General features: G+C 37.5%; 2 protein-coding genes and 1 pseudogene across 2 annotated transcripts; all 3 read right to left on the bottom strand.

Annotated features, from left to right (window-relative positions):
• Positions 1–5960: 5960 nt before the first annotated feature.
• LOC125123963 (olfactory receptor 1440-like) lies at positions 5961–6905 on the bottom strand. Its single transcript, XM_047774136.1, has one exon. The coding sequence runs from the start codon at positions 6903–6905 to the stop codon at positions 5961–5963; it is 945 nt and encodes a 314-aa protein (XP_047630092.1).
• Positions 6906–12572: 5667 nt separating this feature from the next.
• Positions 12573–13651, bottom strand: LOC125124410 (olfactory receptor 1440-like; annotated as a pseudogene).
• Positions 13652–21606: 7955 nt separating this feature from the next.
• LOC125123962 (olfactory receptor 5AN1-like) lies at positions 21607–22545 on the bottom strand. Its single transcript, XM_047774135.1, has one exon. The coding sequence runs from the start codon at positions 22543–22545 to the stop codon at positions 21607–21609; it is 939 nt and encodes a 312-aa protein (XP_047630091.1).
• Between the last annotated feature and the right edge of the window lie 476 nt (positions 22546–23021).

Genomic DNA, 23021 nt, shown 5'->3' with positions numbered 1-23021 from the left:
CACCCCTCCTGGGTTGCATAAGAAAATTTATGATCCTTTCCCATGCCTCTCTTAGCCACAGAAAACTCAGGAGGATTTTCTCAAGAACTTTATCAGCCTAGGCTTTTCTTGCTGCTCTTTACACTCTAGGCTGCCACCTTATATTTATGTGGTAAATAGAAGAATTCTAGAATCTGTATTACTTTTGCGTGCTCCCAGTCAAGGGGCACCCATGAGTGCCTTCTCCTTTGGATTTTTCAAAAGAGCTTATTTATCATTCTGGACTCTAGACTTAACCCAAAATGATCAGGGAGCAAGGGACGAGAATCCCCAAATAATCCACCAAACTTTCCTGGTTCACACCCAGTTCTTGGCTTTGTCCACTCACCAATATGGAGAATATTTATTTGGTTTGATCAAGTTTATCAGCTTCCAAGCCTTTTTTGGTCTTTCAGTTGAACCAAAGATTTTGAATTTAAACAACAGGAATTTTCACTATTTATTCCCTCGTTCTGTGGTGGTAACTTTCTATCTCATATGAGTGACTAATGTCTGACTTTCTAGCTTGGAGAAAGACTTTCAAGATTCAAACAAAGGAATTCAATGAAACACAAAGGGGTAAAAATTCACTGGTAAATGTCATCCTACCACCATTATAGAAAGACACAAACATGAAACTCCCATTCTAAGGAATAATTAATTCTACTCAGACTGACTACGTTTCAACTTTATCTGTATCACTCATGAGCTATTAAGCATTGGGACAGTTACTCCAACTTCCAGTTTTTTCAGATTAAAAAATGTATATAGCAGTAATGCATCTCTGGTGAAATTGTAAGAACTAGATGAGAAAATATATGTAAAGTACACAGAACAGTGCTTGGCCCTTGGTAAAGGCTCAAGAAGCATGACCTATTCTCATTACCACTAACTAACATGGCTAGCATTTCATTAGCATCCATTGTCTTGGCCATAATGGTAGTTTGTTGATGTCTTTCATTCCAATAGGTTAGTGTTTATCTTGTGTCAAATATCAAGCATTTTCTGGGCAGCAGTGTAGTTAGTGGTAGCTGCTAGGTTAGCTTCTCACACTTCAATAGCTTTGGCTAGTAAGACAACAGTGAGCCTGAGTGGATTTAGAGAGAAGGCAGCATCAGCTTTATGTTTGCGTCAGTTCCTGCCCTCTCTCAAGAGCCATGGAGGCAATGAAGAAGCAGACGCAGGAAAATCACCCACACCGTGTGGGTTTGTGTGACACTTGAAGAATATTATTTTTATTTATTTATTTATTTATTTTTGCTTTTTGCTTTCTGGAAGTTCCCAGGCTAGGGGTCAAATGGGAGCTGTAGCCACCAGGGCATGCTGATCACAGCCACACAGGATCTGAGCTGTCAGCAACCTATACCACAGCTCACAGCAATGCTGGGTCCCTAACCAACTGAGCGAGGCCAGGGGTGGAACCTGCAGCCTCATGGATATTAATTATTCATTTCTGCTGCTCTACAACAGGAACTCCCAAGGAACACTAATGTTAAAATACCGCCAGTCTTATAAAGGGCTGCTGGCAGCCTGCCCATCTTCCCCCTCCAGAGACATTATCTTTATCATCCTGAAAAATAATCAAATATTCTCCATGGTGAAGATGTTTCTATTGCTACTATTCTGGTGGGTTTGACAGATTTCTAAAACATTGCACAGTCATTTGGTTACCAGAGGTGAAATAGATCTTCAGAAAAATGAACGTGATGATATTGGTAAAATTCACATAATAATCAAACTGTCAATTTCAATTTGTCCCCAAAGAAAGGAAAAATAATTTATTTTATGGTGAGTGTTAGGGACCTAACCAGGCCTAAAAAAATGGAATATTCAATTAAGGATCTTTCAGAATAATTAAATTCTATTCCATATTTTAAATTACTTTTATTAATTTGACAGGTGCAATGTGGCAGAAATAGCTGTTGTAATTTGCATTTATCTGATTACTTTGAGCTTGAGCTATTTTTCATTATTTTCTTAGAGTCATATTCTCTTTTGTAATTCAGCCTTAAATGGGGTTTGTAATAATCTGATTAATTTTCAAGACAGTGAATAAAAACTCCATCAAATTATTAACCCTTTGTAGAATATCATTTGTTCCTTTACTTTTTTTTTTTTTGCTTTTTGGGGCTGCCTCCGTGGCATATGGAGGTTCCCAGGCTAGGGGTCCAATCGGAGCTGTAGCTAATGGTCTACACCACAGCCACAGCAATGTCAGATCTGAGCCACATCTGCAATCTACACCACAGCTCACAGCGATGCCAGATCCTTAACCCACTGAGAGAGACCAGGGGTAGAACCTATGTCCTCATAGATGCTAGCTGGATTAATTTCCACTGAGCCATGACAAGAACTCCCAAACTTATTTTTATATTCTGAAATATTTAATCTCAAAATTGTAAATTTAATAGTCTTTTTATAAATAACTTGTAGGGGCTTCCTTTATTAAAAATTAATTTTAATCTAACTGGATATTTTTAAAATAGAGTTTTTTGTTCTACTTTTCAACTTGTATACCATTTCCACATAGTTTAAATTATTGTATAAGTTGACTACCTAGGGACACAAGCCATTACTTATGAAGTGTTTTGTTTCCAAAATATTCTTGTTATTGTCAACCTTTATTTTCCAAGTGGAACATTAGCATCATTTTACAAAATTCTTTTCACCATTCCCTCTACCACCACCATTGAATGCTATTGGGATTTTGATTGGAATTAACAAGCAAATCACTTGATTAAAACAGGCAAGTTTTCAATATTCTTCTTCAGATCAAAGGAATTATCTTTTCTTAAAAGTCAACCATCCTGTTGTCTATGTCTGTTTAATTATTGCCTTTTGAACTTCCTATTACATTACATTGGATCTACTGAAGCAATTCCTCATGCCTCACCATCTGGCTGATCATATTCATCTGTTTATACTTTTTCTTTGAATTCTTAGGAAAGATCCCAAGGTAGTTTTCTAATTTGATGTTTGGTTTTCTGAGACATCCAATTTGCTGCTCACTGCCTCAACCATTTTTAAAATTCTGGGACCTAGGTACCACGCCATGGTCAAGCCTGTGGATGAAAATGGCTCTGATGACTTTCTGAATGTCAGGTGAATATTAATCTTTCTGAAGCTGCTCTTGCAATAAGTATAGCAACCACTGATCCATTCCTGCCAATGTGTCTCAATTTAGGAAACAGGAACCTTTTCCAAACCCCCGTTTTCTCTTCACTTTTTGACATCTACTTTTATTAATCAGAAATAAAGTATTAGAACACTTATGTAACGTGGGATATGGGAGTACTTGAATATAAGATCATTGAAATGTATAGTGACAAACAGAACAATCCATCAGCAATCAATGCTGTATTAGGAGCATGTAGCTTATGCCCAGGGTCCTAGAATCTACCAAACCCCATCCTCTTCTGCTAACACAGAAAGGAAAATGTAATGTCTTAAAACACAGAGTTTACTACTCCATAGCTCAGAGCATGTCTGTTCTCAGTCATGGTGCTAAATTCCTGAAGCAGCCTAGAAACCCAGAAGATACTGCATGAGAGAAGTAATAGCTGCAGATTACGTTTCCCGTAAAGCAACTTTACATTAGTTACCACTGTTTCTTTAAAAAGAGCACTAAGATAAAAATGTTAATCTTATATAGTTATAAAAAGAGAAGCAAGCACACAGTACTTCCCCAGAGTCTAATTATTGGGACTCTTTCATGATAAATCAATCTCTGAAGCTTTGTCATTCATGAGAAATTCCTCCACAGGGATATTTATTCTATACATTCATGCTTATAGGTAATTTGAAGGTCAGAATAAAAGGGATCTTGGTAGACAATGTAAATAGGCTCCTCTTAATTCAAGGCCAAATCACTCTTTCTGAGGATTATTTTTTCATAATTGAAGAGATTTGTAATGTTCAGTAATTATGGTTAACTATGACATTGTCTGGCTAAGACATTGACTCAAAGAAGTCTTTCTCTTCAGAGATTTTAACTCTCTATGACCATAAAAATATTAAAGATTCAGCCAAGCAAGTTGTGTGACATGTATGGAGTTATTTTTCTTTCACAACGCCAGTCCATTCACTTAAGGTCTTTTATCGTTAGGCTAACGCTGAGGGTGGTCTGAATGGGATCACAACAGATGTTAGTGCTGAAAAAGACATTAGATGAAATCTAGATTTACAGCCTTATATCTAACTTCCCTTGACAAAAGTCTTATCCAATAACTGTAACTCAGCTTTTGTCCAAAAGAACATTCTTTTTCACTTCCAAGTGCCATGAAATCAGATTCTCCCCCCAGGAATATGGAGTCCGAGAGGTAGGATCTTCAAAGCTATTGCGTCTATAGTTGTCCATGGGTTTGCTTTAAGTTCTTAAATAATGCTTGTGAGGATTTTGAACTTTCCCTTCTGAACATAAAAGGAGAAATGTACATGATGCCTTTTACCAGGAATACTCTCTTGAGTACATCTTTTATTTCTGGCCTAAGATTATAGAAATCAGAATTCTATCAGAAGATAAACAAGGGGAGTGTGTTTTTGTCCCAGCCTCAACTCTCCAGTATTTCTCTATGCCTTGCAACAATTCCAACCAAGGTTAAAAGGGAGATGGGAAAATCTATACTTTCTTATGCACCAGAAGTTCAGCTTCTTATAGCTGATTTTATCACCCACTTCCCCCTTGTTAGTTATTGAGAAAAAAACTTCCTAATGGAGGCTTGATCTACTTTAAAAGAAAAAAAAAAGGAACATGAAGACATTGTTGGAGGTGCCTAAATCAGGTTCTGGACAACCTCACCAACAAAGTACCATTTTCTGATTCCCTTTTCTGGTGACACAGTGAAGAACGAAGAACAAGATGACTCTATAGCAATGAGGGACAAGGAATTGCCTAAGGGTCCCTAATAAGCCATTGATCAACCAAACCTTAAAAACAACACCCAAGTTAAGCATTCTTATTACAACACATTTATTTGTCTTTTTTTTTTTTTTTTGTCATTTCTTGGGCTGCTCCCACGGCATATGGAGGTTCCCAGGCTAGGGGTCTAATCAGAGCTGTAGCTGCCAGTCTATGCCAGAGCCAGAGCAACGCGGGATCCGAGCCGCGTCTGCCACCTACACCACAGCTCACGGCAACACCAGATCGTTTACCCACTGAGCAAGGCCAGGGATTGAACCCGCAATCTCATGGTTCCTAGTCGGATTCGTTAACCACTGCGCCACAACAGGAACTCCCTACAACACATTTATTTGTATGTGACGTTAAAAAATCGTTTGCTTTGAACAAATATGTAAATGAAGAAATTAATTCATAATTTCCAGAGATGAAAGAATAGGTTAAATGTGAGAACTAACCTAATTATTTAGGAAATTCTTCATAAAAATATCTTCCAAGGGAGTTCCATTGTTAGCACAGCAGGTTGAGGATCCAATACTTCCACTACAGTGGCTTGGGTCAATCTCTGACCTGTGGCACAGGTTCAGTCTCTGGCCTGGGAACTTTCACATGCTGTGGGTGTAGCCAAAGGAAAAAAAAAAAAAGATCTCTCCCTACTAATAATAATTCCTGTCCTACCTAAAGTGAGATGCTATGAGGAGGCTTGCTGTTCTCCTGGCAGCCTTGACCAGCACTGGCATTGTTGGTCCCTGAGGTAGTACAAGCTAAGTGGGGATGGAATATTGAAGTTGAATGGTCACACCATGCTGACCGGCTACAAAAATACTTGTGGATTGCTTGGCCCATTGATGTATTAGATCATCACTGATGAAGGATGGAGATATTAAACTTCTAGATGCTTATGCATTTTTCTTGTCCTTGTGCCAGTCCTGGTCTATAAAAGAAGACTATAGCAACTACAATTCAGTCTGCAAGTAGGAGAGTTCAGGATCTATATTTTAGTTGACATTTCTCTTACACTGTTCATCTGAAATAAATTCCATGATTAGTAACACCAGGAAAAGTTTCTCTTCTTGCATCTACTTAGGGCATCTTGGATTTCCTTGTTCCTTAGACTGTAGATCAGTGGATTTAGCATGGGAATTATAACAGTGTATAAGACAGATACCAACTTGTTTTGGCTCAGGGAATCACCAGAATTAGGATACATATAAATGAAGATACCTGAGCCAAAGAAGAGGGTCACTGCTGTCAGGTGAGAAGCACAGGTATTGAAGGCCTTGGACCTGCCTTCAGCTGAAGTGATCTTCAGAATGGTGGCAACAATGTAACAATAGGATATTATAATAACCAGGACAGATGTGAGTCCAAAGATCACTGTGAGCACAGAGGTCATGACTTGAAAGAAAAAGGTGTCAGAGCAGGATAAGATTAGCAGTTGGGGCAGGTCACAGAAGAAATGATTGATGACATTTGGGCCACAAAAATGGAGCTGAAACAAGGCACATAGTTGAATGAATGAGCCAAAGAATCCAGTTACACAAGATCCGGCCACCATCTGCACACAGAGGGTGGGGGACATGATGGCTGCGTAGAGGAGAGGATTGCAAACCGCAGCATAGCGATCGTAAGCCATGGCGGCCAGGAGGCAGCACTCGGTCAGACCCAGGCTAGAGAAGAAGAAGTACTGCACGGTGCATCCCATAAAGGAGATGAATTTATACTTCTTGAAGAAATCAGAGAGCATTCTGGGGGCTATGGTGGAAACATAGCAGATGTCCAGCAAGGATAGGTTACTGAGAAAAAAGTACATAGGTGTGTGCAAATGCGAGTCCATCCTGATAAGCATGATAAGACCCATGTTCCAGGACACTGTCATGAGGTAGATCCCTAGGAATACTGAAAAGAGGACAGCAGTGAGCTTTGGAAATTCAGAGAATCCCAAGAGAATGAACCTTGTAATTGTTGTACTGTTCTTTCCCCCAGCCATTGTTCGCTGATCCTGGGGTCTACAGGGAGAGAAGAGAATAAATCTCTAAGTCGAGTTACCCCAATTTCTATTGGAATAAACTGCCTATACCCACACTGAACACAGAATAAAGAGAAATATTGAATTGTTTTATAGGAAATAACCTTGGTTAACTTTGTCCCTAAATAATGGTTCTGGGTGTCGATTTTCCCACATGTAAAGGAGGATATTACATTTTTCATTATTAACCCATCAACCTCTCATGAAGGTGAAAGAAAGTATGTTAACATTTGGAAAGCCCTTCTTAAAAGATACTTGGGAAATTTTAGGATATTATTAATAGGAAACAACTCCTATATATATTTTAGTGACTAACAGCATGGCCTTAGATATCACATACTTCTAAGGGGATGTGGCTTTGCTGTCTGTGAACTTTATAACTCTAAAGAGATTGTTAGCTTTCTACCTAAGTTATTTCATCTGAAAACTAGTAAAATAACTATAATGGAACATATCTTAAAAAGTTTATTTGAGGTTAAATTAGGTCTGTTTTATATAGACCTTTGGTAGTGTTGTAGAGCTAGTTTGGAGGGGCTGAATTTTCTCAGCTTTTGCTAGCCTAGATCCTGAGCCTCTATGCCCTCCATTCCTCATGCTACCTACTTGCTAATATCTGAAATTCAATGTTAAATATTTCTCTTTAGACTCAAACCCCTCAGTTTCCGTTATAATTCAAATAATCCCATTGGGATAGGGGAGAAGGGACATGGTTACTGTGAGAAAATAAAAAAGGAAAAATAATCATTGAAACTGGATACATGAGGCCTCTGGGTTGAGGGCAGAGGAGAGCATGGTTGCAAGAAGAAAAAGGGGGCAAAAAAGCCAGTTGTCTCATTATGATTTTACCCACCCAGATATTCTTGTAGATATTCTAGCAGGAGTGTCCTGGTGGAAGCAGGTAAGTGTGCTGCTACGGCTGTCTTTTCCTGGATCTGGACCTTGATGGCACTCTAGATGCCCAGACACAGGTAGAGTTCTTTCAGGAATTAGAGGATATAAACATAACATGAGCATTCAGGATAGAGAGGTTGACTTCCTCCAGGCTCTGCGCTTTGGGTCGTGGTTCCTGCTACATATTGCTATAAGAGAGGTGCTTCTAACTCAAGATTCTCTTAAATGTTTCCTTAGGGTCCTGTGTGGAGAGAGAGGAGGCAACTAACATAAGGCAATGTTTTCGGTTAATTATTCTCTTGAGTGCTGGATGGAGAAATAAATGGAGTAATGTCCCTAGTCGATTCCATTTCTCCACATTATCCTGCGCACCTCATGACCTAACTGAATCATGTTCAAATTTTCCTTTCTAGACTTTTAGAAGCATGAGATCTGGGAGGGGCTCTCAATGCAGGGTGATCATAGTATTTATTATTGAAACTGGACAACCTTGAGCATGAAAATGAGTTAACACTAATTGTATCAGGACAATAAGCCTAAATTTAGATTGTCCCAGGCTAACCAAATTGTATGGTCACTCAGCATTTGAATTCTTTATCAGAACAGTCATTCAATGAGGTTGTGGTGATTATGTCCTCGGGCTCTGGATGGACCCACTTGGGTTGAATTCTGACTTAATTACTTACCAGCTCTGTGTCTTTGATCCTTTCACTTAAACTTTTACTGCAACAGTGCATCAGTTACTTAATCAATAAAATGGATTGCTAACAGAACTTAAATGAGATAATACCTGTACAGTACCTAGAAGCACTCAATAAATGTTAGAAATTTTAATATTGCTAATAATGTAATTGTTGTGATGTCTCCATTTTTTTCTGCTCATATCTTTATAAAAATGAGGACATAGTATATATACAATTCCCTACTTAGCATTTGTTATACAATATGATTTTCATATTTTTAAACATTTGCATGCTCTATTTTAATGGTTGTATAATATCCTATCCAAATTTTTATTTGGTTAATGTTTTTCTTACTATATTGGATCATTATCTTACATTTTGTTTTGTTTTTAACAATATAAATGCAACCTAGGTATTTCTGATCTCATCAACCTTGATTATAATATGCTAGCTTTTTATTTAAAAAAATTTAACCTTATTATTAAAAATAATTAAATACAGAAAACAACATAAAGATATACAGCTTAATGAATTACATAAGAATACCCTAGTAGCTCCACCAATATGAGAAGATAATGCTTTGCTTTCTATGTCAAAAATCTCCCTCATACTCCATCCCAAAATTAGGCCCCTCCTTCCCACATACAGGTATCCACTATTCTGGTTTAATAATAATCAGTACTTTTATTTATAGTTTTGTCACTCACCTGCGCATATCTAATTGCTAACTTGAGTGCTATTCTTTTTTGTGTTCTCTCTTTCTCTCTCTGTGTGTCTCTATGATTCTGTCTCTGTAGCTCTTTCTGCCTCTTTCTCTCTCTTCTATGAAATTTGTTTCTCCCTTCAGGACTTCTTACAGTCTGCGTTTTGCTAATTGACTCCCCATAGTATAGTATAATATGTATCTCACATAAACTTTTAGTTGCGTGTAAGGGCTTCACATAACTGAGTTTTAAGCGTTTTGCAGACTCTTCCATAGGTTATGGCCCATTTGTTTTTAATATCCAGGTCTAGAAGGCACAGGTATCCATCCTATCTCACTTCATAAGTCCAGTACTTCACCTGGCTCCCCTTTCTGAGTACTTATGGAAGCCATAAGAAATAATTACATGTTCTATGGTTTCATTCTGGTTGCTGCAATGCCATCTTGGTGGGTTTTTAAAAATCTCTGCTTCTATTTCCCTCTGCAGTAAGTGAATTTCATAGGAGTTTATTGTTTAAATAGAACCTCTAGTTTTAAACTTGAGCATCTTTTATGTGAAATTCTCCTTACCCTAACATTGTTCTTTGCAATGAGATGAGATGGCTCTTGCTAGAGAAAGTGTACACACCTGTTCAAATAACAGAAAAAGAAAAAGCATGTGGTTTTTTTCTCTCTTAGTCAAAGATCCAGTTTATATTTTATTATAATGTATTATAATAATTGGTTAATATATTATTATAAATATAAAATGATTTTTATTTTTTTCCATTATAACTGGTTTACAGTGTTCTGTCAATTTTCTACTGTACAGCACGGTGACCCAGTTACACATATATGTATACATTTTATTTTCTCACATTTTCATGCTCCATCATAAATGACCAGACACAGTTCCCACTGCTACAAAGCAGGATCTTGTTGCTAATCCATCCCAAAGGCAATAGTCTGCATCTATTAACCCCAAGCTCCCAATCCATCCCACTCCCTCCCCATCCCCTTTGTCAACTACAAGTCTATTCTCCAAGTCCATGATTTTCTTTTATGTGGAAAGGTTCATTTGTGCTGTATATTAGATTCCAGATATGAGTGATATCATATGGTATTTGTCTTTCTCTGTCTGACTTACTTCACTCAGTACTAGAGTCTCTAGTTCCATCCATATTGCTTCAAATGTCATTATGTCATTCTTTTCTATGGATGAGTAGCATTCCATTGTGTATATATACCACATCTTCCTAATCCAATCATCTGTCGATGGACATTTGGGTTGATTCCATGTCTTGGCTATTGTGAATAGTGCTGCAATGAACATACAGGTGCATGTGTCTTTTCTAAGGAAAATTTTGTCCAAATACATGCCCAAGAGTGGGATTGCGGGGTCATATGGTAGTTCTACGTATAGTTTTCTAAGGTACCTCCATGCTGTTCTCCATAGTGGTTGTACCAGCTTACATTCCCACCAACAGTGCAGGAGGGTTCCCTTTTCTCCACACGCCCTCCAGCATTTGTTATTTGTGGACTTATGAATGATGGCCATTGTGAGTGGTGTGAGGTGGTATCTCATGGTAGTTTTGATTTGCATTTCTCTAATAATCATGGATGTTGATTTACTTAGCCCACTTTAAGACATTTGTCTTTTTATTCATAGGAGATCATTTTATATTCTAGATACTAATCTTTTGTCAGCCCTATTTGTATTGGTATCTTTTCCAATTGGAACTATATCTTTGAGGGATTCCTACAAGTCTCTTAATAATGTATATATCATTCTTATTGGTTTGGATACATGTAGGCTAAACAAGTTATGTTTTCTGTACACCCCAATATTTAATAGTGAAACATGGACAGGACAACAGCAGTAAACAGAACTCTTTTGAAAGTGAAAGAAGACATATAGCACTCACTGGTCTTGCAATCCCAGAATCCTCCTAAGCATCTTTTAGGAGGAATCCCCATAATTACATTGTAGACTACTCCATGGTTAGCAACGATTTCCACTCTCCCCAGTCCACTATCTTTCACGACACTTAATTCTGCCTTCTGAAAAGTCCTTACTTGGACATTTATCTTCCTTGGCAACACTTGACTAGGAAACCGAAGAAAGTCTCTATTGGGGGCTTTATCAGCCGTCCCAGTCTCTTTCATGGCCATTGAAGACTGATGGGTCAAGGATTCTTTTCGGTCTCAAATAGTCAAATTTCCATTAGTCCAGATTAATAGGTGACTTTTTATCTACCTATTCACATATAATGAGCCACATTTATATTCACAATTATTTATAGATCTCTAGAACTCAATGGATAAACAGATACAGTATATAGATACAGATTTCAAATATCTTAGGTATATATGGATTCTCTGTGAGCGTCATACTGTAACTCTCTTGATTTCTTTAACATGAACCACTTTGTCAAATTTAAAAGATTTACTGAGCATAACCTTCAACAATTTAGACTTTATAGCCATGGGATATGATGACTACATCTTTGATTTTGTCCTTGATGCAGGGCAGAGTTTTATTTGTCTATTTTCTCAGAGTCCTAACTTCTATATTTACTTGTTGGAAATGAAAAGCTTCTCTTCTAACACTTCAACTCCTCAAATTTCTTAACTCTTTCTATATTCTCTCTTATTTTTACTTGCAAACTGACAATTTTTTTTGTGTTTGACTAATTTTTGTGGAAACTTGTTAAATGCATCTAACAGCAAAGAACTGGCACTGGAAACATTCGATTTTCCCATGTAATCTCCATTTTAAATTACCTCAAGTGACTGTTATATCAAATGTTTTTACAGTGCTAAGCCTGAATTGCTATTCTTCCAGTTAGCAATAACACATTACTTGACACTGACTGCCAGGCCCTAAAAAAACTTACAAATTTTATCAAATTTATTAAAAAAAAATCACACCACTACCTGTACAAATTTCTATAACATAACTAGTAGAATGAATACACTACAAAAACAAATAATCCAAAACATATTTATTTCTGGCCAGTATTATATGTCTTATCTTGGGTCAGCTGTGGGGGGTGTTATTCTCCTGAATCATCATCTTATTCCTTATGAATCAACCACTAATGGGAGCCTTGGGAAAGGAGAAGATTAAAAAAGGACATAAATACACACACACAGCCTCTGACCAAAAATGAAATATGTCACCTCTGCCCACATTTTATTTGCCATAAGAAATCACATAGTCAAGTCTGACTTCACAGGGATGAAAATACAATCTTCTTTCCTGGAGCAAAGGCAAAGAAGATATTTACAAGTTACATAATTTATTAAAATTCTTATAGGTGCTATTACAGCTACTTTTCGTACATTGTTCTATGATTGTTGTCCTAAGACCTAAAAGGCACCCCATAATAAACAATTCCAGTTTAATATTTTCTTCTTCCATCTGTTTAGGGCATCTTTGATTCCCTGGTTTCTCAGGTTATAAACCAGTGGATTAACGTGGGGATCAACACAATATGTGCAATAAAGGCTAGCTTGTTTTGACTCAGAGAATCATCAGAGCTAGAGTACAAATAGACAAATATTCCTGAGCCATAAGAGAGGGTCCCTGCTGTCAGGTGAAAAGCACAGGTGTGGAAGGCCTTGGACCTACCTTCAACCAATGTGAGTTTCAAAACTGTGGCAATGGAGCTCCCGTTGTGGCTCAGCAGTAATAGTATCCATGAGGATGCAGATTCAATCCCTGGCCTTGCTCAGTGGCTTAAGGATCTGGCATTGCCGTGACCTGTGGTGTAGGTTGCAGACATGGTTTGGATCCAGCATTGCTGTGGCTGTGGCGTAGGGCAGGGGCTACAGTTCTGATTTAACACCTGGCCTGGGAACTTCCTTATGCCACAAGTGCAGCCCTAAAAAGACCAAAAAAAAAATGTGGCAATGATATAACCATAGGATATCATTATAACTAGGAAAGACAAATCTAAAGATCACTGTCAGCACAGAGGTTATAACTTATAAGAAAAAGGTATCAGAGCAGGACAAGATTAGCAGTTGCGGCAGGTCACAGAAGAAATGATTGATGACATTTGGTCCACAGAAATGGAGCTGAAGTAAGGCACGCAGTTGAATGAATGAGCCCCAAAATCCAATTATACAATGGTGGAGATGGTGAGGGACATGATGGCTGTGTAGAGGAGAGGATTGCCATTTGCAGCATAGTGATCATAAGCCATGGAGGCCAGGAGACAGCACTCAGTTAGACCCAGGCTAGAGAAGAAGAAGTATTGCATGGTGCACCCTGTAAAGGAGATGAATCTATGCTTCTTGAAGAAATCTGAGAGAATCTTGGGAGCTGTGCGGGAAACATAACAAACATCCAAGGAGGAAATTGTATTGATAAAATATGTGAGTGAGTGCAGGTAAGAGTCTAACCTGGTCAGTGTTATGAGACCCAGGTTCCAGGACACTGTCATAAGATCAGTGCCTAGAAATATTGAAAATAGGATATTTTCACCCTCATAAATTCAGAGAATTCTGGTAAGATAAGCCTGGTAACTGTAATGCTTCTTCCACCCATTGTCATTGTGCTTCTGAGATCTGAAGAGAGATAATAAAAGAAATCTGTTAATACAATATTCTTGGGCTATTAAAAGTGGGTGATGTTACCCTGCTCTTCAGCCCTCTAGCTTATATAGTTCCCTGTAAACAATATAACAAGAAAAAAGAAACTGCCTATATGCACTTTTATTTCTTTATTTTTAAGAAATCTTTTCATTGAAGTATAACCCACATAAAGAAAAGAACATCCAGGAGTTCCCACTGTATCTTAGTGGGTTAAGAACCTGACTAGTATCCATGAGGATGTGAGCTCAATCCCTGACCTTGCTCAGTGGGTTAAGGGATCTGGTATTGCTGCAAGCTGTGGCATAGGTCATAGATGAAGCTCAGATGCAGTGTTGCGGTGGCATAGGCTGGCAAGCACAGCTCTGATTTGAGCCCTAGCCTAGGAACTTTGACATGCCACATGTGCAGCCCTAAAAAGAAAAAAAAAACTTACATCTAATGGGGATAGGGCATTTTGTGATTCAGAAAGACACCAATGGCTTCCGGGATGATGACAATGCTACATTTTCTGATGTTACTTGTGGTTACAGAAGTGTTGTCTCTATACCATTATAGTATATATTTATTTTTATTTTCTTATTAAAGTATAGTTGATTTACAATGCCATGCCAATTTCTGATGTACAGCATACATCTATACACACCCCCTTTCTTATATTATCTTCCATCATGGCCTATCCCAAGAAACTGGATATTGTTCCCTGTTCTGTACAGTAGGACCTCATTTCTTATCCATTCTAAATGTAATAGTTTGTATCTATTACATTTATGCTGCACATATTTTTGTGCATATGTAAGAATGCTCCAATAAAAAGTAAAAATAAGAAACATTTTAAATATAAATTAAGTAACATAAATTCTCCCTTGTGTAAAGGCCTATTTTGATACTGAAAATCCTGACAAGATGGAGGCAAGTAGCCCCATTCATCCAAAATGAAACTGTATTCACACTTGTCACTTTGTATGAACACCCCCAATAATCCTACACACTCTAGAGAAGAAAGCATGATTCCTGTAAGAAGAAACACCATCTCTCTCAGAGCCTAAGGGTAAAGTGAAATCGTCCAACCTAAACAAATGGAACAATGTTTGCTTTCTTATTGCTGGAAAATAATATCACATTCCAGGCACTAAATGGAATTTTCAGAATTCATTTGTCCATCTTCCTGACTTTAAATAGACTTAGTACCATTCCAGATTTTCCAGAAAAAGTATATACATTAGACATGTCTGATATGAAATAATATCTGAGATGTTGATTTTTTAAATTAAGAAATCATGTTAAGATGCAACTACTGCCTTTGGAATGGATTAGCAATGAGATCCTGCTGTGTAGCACTGGGAACTATATCTAGTCACTTATGATGGAGCATGATAATTTGAGAAAAAAGAATGTATATATGTATGTGTGACTAGGTCACTTTGCTGTACAGTAGAAAATTGAAAGAACACTGTAAACTACCTATAATGGGAAAAAAATCATTATTTAAAAAAAGAAAAAATATACGGGGTCAGAGACATATCAATAATTGGTGAGTTGCCTCCTACATCAAGAATCATAAGGTTTATTAATTTCCATCACCTATGAAATGGCAATAGAAAGCTATTATCAATATTTCAAAAGGTAGTGGACACGCGCACACACACACAAACACAGTGTATCTTTTTAAATGCTTTTTTTTTATTTTCCCACTGTACAGCAAGGGGATCAAGTTATCCTTACATATATACATTATAATTACATTTTTTCCCCACCCTTTGTTCTGTTGCAACATGAGTATCTAGACAAAGTTCTCAATGCTACTCAGCAGGATCTCCTTGTAAATTTTAAATTTTTTTTTCTGTTGGGGTGGCATTAGTTAATTGTTTTGTTTCTTTTTTAAAAGGAATTACTACTGAAGTTCTGTTTACTCCTCAGCTCACATCTATTTAGTCCTATTCCATCTCTAAATAGAGATCAGGGGAGAGTTACAAAACCTCTCCCTCACTTCCACACAAGACCCTTTAATCTAATATAACCAGAAGAGTGAGATGAGAAACTACTCACAAATGGGCTCTCTTTAGCTCTATTGAAGTAGTAATATGGATAAGTCACTATACCTAAATTTTGCAAGTCATTTTGGTGGGAATGTAATTGGGAATGAGCAAGATGTCGGGGTAAAATCTTCCATCTTGTCCAGAACTTTCCAACCAAAGTCGGGTTTTAAAAAAGGGCACCATTTCACTTTTTAAAAAATTACAAAATAACTTAAAAATGTGATGTCAGCATCACTGTGTCATGATATTCCTCTTTTCTATCCCTCCTTTTAACAAATAAGCATCGGCAGCTATCCATGTAGTATGGGCTGTGGAACCAGAAGCCAGTAAACTGGCCCTAACCCCCCTTGGCTGTGGTCAGGGAAAACCACAAGAGTGATTGGCTTGGGTAGACACCCATGGATGAGACAGGCCTTGCAAAAGTTCCATATTGCCAAGGTGGGAATCAGTTCTCCATTGGATTTCAGTACTCTACTGGAAGAAGTATGCCAGTGCCACCCATCCCATGAAGCAACACAGCACAGTGCTGAACTACCTGGCAACAATGTCTCCCAAGGAGCAAAGGGAGAGGGCTGAGTAAGTGCCTGGATAACTCTGCTGTGTAGAATTCTGTGGGGAAGCATATTCCTCTCTACAGTACCCAGAGTATTGAAGCTGGAACTCAATGATGGGGTGGGGTGGGGGTATGGGAAAAGTGTCAGATAAAAATATCAAAGGACATTAAAAGGATGTTGTTTCTGCTGATGGTTTTCATGACTTGCTGTGAGACCAAGGATCCCTACACCTGGTCTGCAAGAAATGCAATGCCCTGTGTTCTAAACTCACTTGTCCCCCAAATCTGTGCCAGCTCATTGTGCACATGCTCAAGTGTGGCAGGATAATGGACTCTAGTAAATAATAGACACACTCAGAAAATTGGACCATGTCCTGTAGGCAAGGGAAAATCCAAAACTTGAGCAATATTGCAACAATGTAGAAAACAAAAGAAAGTTTGTCAGCAGCCAACCTCATAAGCTGTAAGAACGAAAAAATAACTACAAGTTTAAGAAATCAATTGCAAGGGGAAGCAAGAGGGTGGAGATGGTGTATTTATACAAGGTTGGAGAAAATTTTAGTTATAACCAAAACCAATGAGAAAGTCTCCCACCCAAAAACATAAGTAAAGATGAGAGGTGCCTGCTACTTCACATACAAAAGCAGCAACTCAAAACTCCAAGTAACATGCAGAATTAAGAAAATATGTCATCACCAAAAGTTAGCAATAATCCTCCAGTAACTGAACACAAAGACACAGACTTTTGTAGTCAATCTGATAAAGATATCAAAATAGCTGGTTTGAAGAAACCCAAGAATTACAAGAAAACAGAAAAACAACTCAATGATATCAGGAAAAAAATACATGAGCGAAATGAGAAATTTAACAAAGCAGTAGAAATCATAAAAAAGAATTGAACAGAATTCTGGAGCTGAAGAATTCAATAAATGAAATAAAAAATGAAATTTAAAGGATCTAAAGCAGAATATGCCAAGGGGAAGAGAGTATCAGTGAGACATGAAATAGGGACTTTGAAATGACACATTCAGAAAAGAATAAATTTTAAAAAAAATGAAAAAGAACAAAGAAAGCCTACATGATCTATGAGATACCATGAAACACAAATATTAAAAGAATGGGGGTTCCCAAAGGAGAAGAGATGGAGAAAAGGGCACAAAGTCTATTTAAACATAAGAGAGCCAAGAATTTCCCAAACCTGGGGAGAGATATGGACATCCAAATTCACAAATTGATAGATATAACCTCAAAATAACCTTTTCCATAATATATTGTAGTAAAATTGTCAAAAACCAAAGAAAAAAAAAGGACACCAAGAGCAGAAAGGAAGAAAAACGAGTGTAACCTACAAAGAAATCTTCCTTAAGCTTTCATCAAATTTCTCAACAGAAACCCTACAAGCTAGGAGGGAGTTGAATGATATATTCAAAGTGTTGGCAGAAAAAAAAATCCAATAAAAAATAGCCTATCCTGGAGTTCCCTGGTGGCCTAGTGATTAAGGATTTGATGTTGTCACTGCTGAGGTTCAAGTTCAATTTCTGGCCCAAGAACTTCTGCAAGCTGCAGACACAGAAAGAAAGAAAGAAGAAAGAAAGGGAGGGAAGGAAGGAAAGAAGGAAGGAAGGGAGGGAGGGAGGGAGGGAGGGAGGGAGGAAGGAAGAGATCACACTGGTGAAATGGGTTAAGAATCTGACTGCAGCAGCTCGGCTCATTGCAGAGGAGTGGATTCTATCCCTGGATTAAAGGATCCAGCACTGCCACAGTCTCAAAACCAGTTTTAATGTTTCTTCTTTCCTTTCTAATTTTATTTATTTCAGTCCTCTCCCTTATTTTCTTGATGAATCTAATAAAAATATTTGTCTGTTTTGTTCATCAGTTAAAAATATCAGCTCCTAGTTTCATCATTCTTTCCTATTGTATTTTTACTCTGTGTTATCTTTTTTTCCATCCTGATCCTTATTATTTCCTTTCTTCTTCTAATTTTGGACTTAGTTTTGTTTTCCATTTCTAGTTCCTTGTGTTATAAATTTAGGGTGTTTAAATTACTTTTATTATTTCTTAATGCAGGCATTCTTTTCTGTGAGCTTCCTTCTTTGAACTGATTTTTCTTCATTCCATAAGTTTTGATATACTGTTTTTCCATTTCATTTGCCTCAAGATTGAATTTCTGTTTTTATTTCTTCCTTGACCTATGGTGTTCAGTTTCACCTCCTCATATTTGTGAATCTTTCAGTTTTCTTCTTGTACTTGATTTCTAGTTTCATACTTTTATGACTGGAAAATGTACTTGATACAATTTCAATTTTCTTAAATTTATTAAGATATGTTTTGTAGCCTAACATATGCTCTATCTTAGAAAATCTTCCATAGGCCCTACTAAAGAGTAGATATGCTTCTTTAAACAGATATTATGTAAATGTTGGTTAAGTCCATCTGTTTTAGTGTAGCTTAATTCCAATGTTTCATTACTGATATTTTTTCTGGATGATCTATACATTGTCAAAAGTGGGATTTGCAATAGATATTACTCGATCATGAAAAAGAATGAAATCCTGCCATTTTCAGCAATGTAAATGGACATAGAAAATATTATGCTTAGTGAAATAAGTCAGATAGGGAAAGATTTAGCCATTTGGCCAATTTGTTAATCTTTTTCCAGCTGCTTTGTAATTCCTTTGTTTCTTTCTTCTTCTCTTGCTCTCTTCCTTCATAATTTCCTGGTTCTGTGTAATGGTATGCTTAGATTCTTCTCTCATTATCTTTTTTGAATTTACTACAGATTTTGGTTTTGTTCAAACCATAATTTTTACATTAAAGATCTTGTATGAATGAGCATAGAGATAACTATGCAAAGTGAAGTCAGACAAAAAAAGACAGATATTATACGATATCACAATATGAGGGAACCAAAACAATGATATAAACAAACTTATTTACAAAAGATAAACAGAATCACAGACTTAAGAAAGGAAGAAGGAAGGAAGGAAGGAAGAAAAGAAGAAAGAAAGAAAGAAAGAAAGAAAGAAAGAAAGAAAGAAAGAAAGAAAGAAAGAAAGAAAGAAAGAGAGAGAGAGAGAGAGAAAGAAAGAGAGAGAGAGAAAAGGAAGGAAGAAAAGGAAAGAAGGAAGGAAGGAAGGAAAGAAGGAAGGAAGGAAGGAAGGACACATCTATGGTTACCAAAGGTGAACAGCAGGGGGTAGAGCGTGGGGGATGAATTGGGTGCTTGAGATTGTCATATACACACTATTGTATACAGAATGGATGGTCATTGGGAACCTACTGTATATCAAAGAGAAATCTACTCAACGACCCATAATAATCTGAATGGGAATGGGTAGGTATATATGTGTAACTGAATCACTTTAGCATACAGCAGAAATTAACACATTTTAAATCTACTACTCTTTAAATTTTTTTTAAAAAGAAATAACAGAGAGAAGTGGTTTTAGACAAAAGTTAAATATCTTTGGTACCATAAGCTATCACTACCACTGCATATAGACATATCTCTGTGCTTTCTAATTTTGTTTCAACTCAGTCCTATTGCCTCGGATCCTAATGATGGTACGAAGGAAAGACAAATGTATGACCTATATGAGAAGCTTGTAAACAAAGATTCTGGTAAAAATTTATTTTTTCTTTCTTTTTTTTAATGGCTTTTTTATTTTTTATTTATTTATTTATTTGCTATTTCTTGGGCAGCTCCCGTGGCATATGGAGGTTCCCAGGTTAGGGGTCTAATCGGAGCTGTAGCCCCGGCCTACGCCAGAGCCACAGCAACATGGGATCCGAGCTGCTTCTGCAACCTACACCATAGCTCAGGGCAACGCCGGATTGTTAACCCACTGAGCAAGGGCAGGGACTGAACCCGCAACCTCATGGTTCCTAGTCGGATTTGTTAACCACTGCGCCACGACAGGAACTCCCAGATTCTGGTAAAAATTTAAAAAGAAAAAAATATATATCAACCAACTGCAGTGTATTTTAATCCTGATTTGAGAAATAAAAACTATAAAAATATTTTGTGACAAATAGGAGAGGATGTTTGAACATTGGACATCTAATGATACTAAAGAATTATTATTTTGTTGGTGAGAAAACGACATTAAGATTATATATTTTTGAAAGCTTTTGTCCTTTAAAAAAGCATATTGAAATTTGCAGATAAAACTCTATGATGTCTAGGATTTGCCTCAAACTAATCTGTGAAAGTGGGAGAAAGTGGGTAGGAGTACAGATGATATAAGACTAGCTATGAGTTGATAATTGTTTAAACTGGATAATGGACACAAAGGGAGTTATTATAATATTCTACTTTTCAGTGTTTAAATTTTTGCATTATAAAAGGGTTGTTTTGTAAAAAAAAAAAAAAGAGAGAGACAGAAAGAGCGAGCACAGGTGTTGCTAAGGATATGAAGGTAAAAGAAGTCTTATAGTTAGTAGGCATATAAATTGGTTTAGCTACTACAGCTAATCCAATTACATAATCCCCAATCCAATACATAATCTCCAATTATGAAGATTCCTCAAATAATTAAAAATAGATTTACCACATGGTCCAGCATTTCTACTATGGATATGCATCCAATTCAAATAAAAATGGGTTATTGAACAGAAACACACTTCCATGTTTATTGCAGCATTAATCACAAAGCCAAGGTTTGGAAACAACCCAAGTGCTCCTCAGTAGATAAATGACATGGGACACACATACAGTATAATGTTATTCAGACTTGTTAGTGAAGGCAATCTTGTCATTTGTGGTGATATGGATGAAACCTGGGGGAAATGTGTGAAGTGACATAAGCCAGACTGAGAAAGAAAAGTACTATATAATGTCACTAACATGTGCAATTTAAAAGAGTTGAGCTCATAGGAACAGAAAGTAGAATGATGGTAGGATGAAAATAATGATCCTCCATGACTTGAAAATATTGTGGGATGGAAATTGGATTATGATGATCGTTGTACAACTATAAATGTAATAAATTCATTGAGTACTAAAAAAAGATGGCTAACAAAAAAATATTGTGTGTTTTTGGTTTGGTTCAGCTGTCAGGCCATTTTGGCATATTATCTTTATCAAATTAAAAATTTCTAATCGAAAGGCAGAATGATTTTTGTTATATTCCATTTGAATCTTATTATGTAAGATATTACAGTGTATGAGGATTCCGACACAACAACTATGCTGGATATCTCAGAATTTGTGACCTCAGCAATACCTTCTCCTCTTTTGCAACCTCTTCAAGGCATCTTTGATGTCTTTGTTCCTCAGACTGTATATCAAAGGGTTCAACATGGGAATCACCACAGTGTAGAACACGGAGGCAAATCTGTCAAAGCTGGAGGAACCGCCAGAGCTGGAACTCAAATAGACAAACATACCTGAGGTGTAGAAGAGGGTAACTGCTGTCAAGTGAGAAGCACAGGTGTTGAAAGCCTTGGACCGGCCTTTTGCGGAAGTGATCTTCATGATGGAGATGACAATGTAGACATAGGACATCATGATCACCAGGGCATTTATTATCCCAAAGATCATAGTTAATACAATAGTCAAGAGTTGTAAGAAGAACGTGTCAGAGCAGGAAAGAACTAACAGCTGGGGCAGGTCACAGAAGAAGTGGCGGATGACATTAGGCCCACAGAAGTGGAGCTGAACCATGGCACTCACTTGGGTCAGAGAACTAGAGAGTCCAGCCATATAGGACCCCAGCACCATGCGACCACAGAGAGAGGGTGACATGATTGATGAATAGAGGAGAGGGTTACAAATGGCAGCATAGCGGTCATAAGCCATGACTGTCATGAGACAAGACTCGCTCAGTCCCATGGTCGAAAAAACCAAACTCTGAACGAAACAACCCACATAAGTGATCATTTTCTGATCCTGGAAGAAGTCATAGAGCATCTTGGGAGCTGTGGAGCTCACATAGCAAATATCAATGAAGGACAGATTACTGAGGAAGAAGTACATGGGTGTGTGGAGGTGGGCATACATTCTTATTAAGATGATGAGGCACATATTCCAAGTCAGGGTTGTCATATAGATCACCAGGAATACAACAAAGAGCATTGCCTTGATTCTGGGAAAATCTGAGAATCCCAAGAAGATGAAAGAGGTGATCTCTGTAGTATTTCCTCCCCTAATCATTGGCTTGGTGCTCCTGAAATTAGAAAAAAGACAAGAGAACGCATTGTTGACTCAGGTGAAATGGTAACATTACAGTTCTCATATGTGGCATATTTTTCCTCCATTGAACACTGGAAAAACGCAAATGTGTCACTGTCCTGAAAGGAAAACCCCTAGCTTTTCATCTAGAATTTTAAGAAATGCCTTCTGAGCACTTCAGGTTCTCAGTTATTTTCATGAGGTCTCGTTAAACTTAAAAGGTTTATGAGGAGTTCCCATTGTAGCCCAGTGGTAACAAATCTGACCAGTATCCATGAGGATGTGGGTTCAATCCCTGGCCTCACTCAGCGGGTCTGGCATGCAGTGAGCTGTAGTGTAGTTCACAGATGTGGCTTGGATCCTATGTTGCTGTTGCTATGGTGTTGCATAGGCCAGCAGCTGTAGCTCTGATTTGATCTCCAACCTGGGAAGCTCCATATGCCACAAGACCCCTAAAA

The sequence above is a fragment of the Phacochoerus africanus genome, chromosome 4 (assembly GCF_016906955.1).
Source record: "Phacochoerus africanus isolate WHEZ1 chromosome 4, ROS_Pafr_v1, whole genome shotgun sequence".
Classification (NCBI taxonomy): Eukaryota; Metazoa; Chordata; class Mammalia; order Artiodactyla; family Suidae; genus Phacochoerus; species Phacochoerus africanus.
This window is presented reverse-complemented; position numbering and strand designations above follow the sequence as displayed.

What these genes read in the sequence shown, in the direction of transcription:
- LOC125123963 (XM_047774136.1), bottom strand. Translation starts at nt 6,905, where the DNA reads ATGGCTGGGGGAAAGAACAGTACAACAATTACAAGGTTCATTCTCTTG.
- LOC125123962 (XM_047774135.1), bottom strand. Translation starts at nt 22,545, where the DNA reads ATGATTAGGGGAGGAAATACTACAGAGATCACCTCTTTCATCTTCTTG.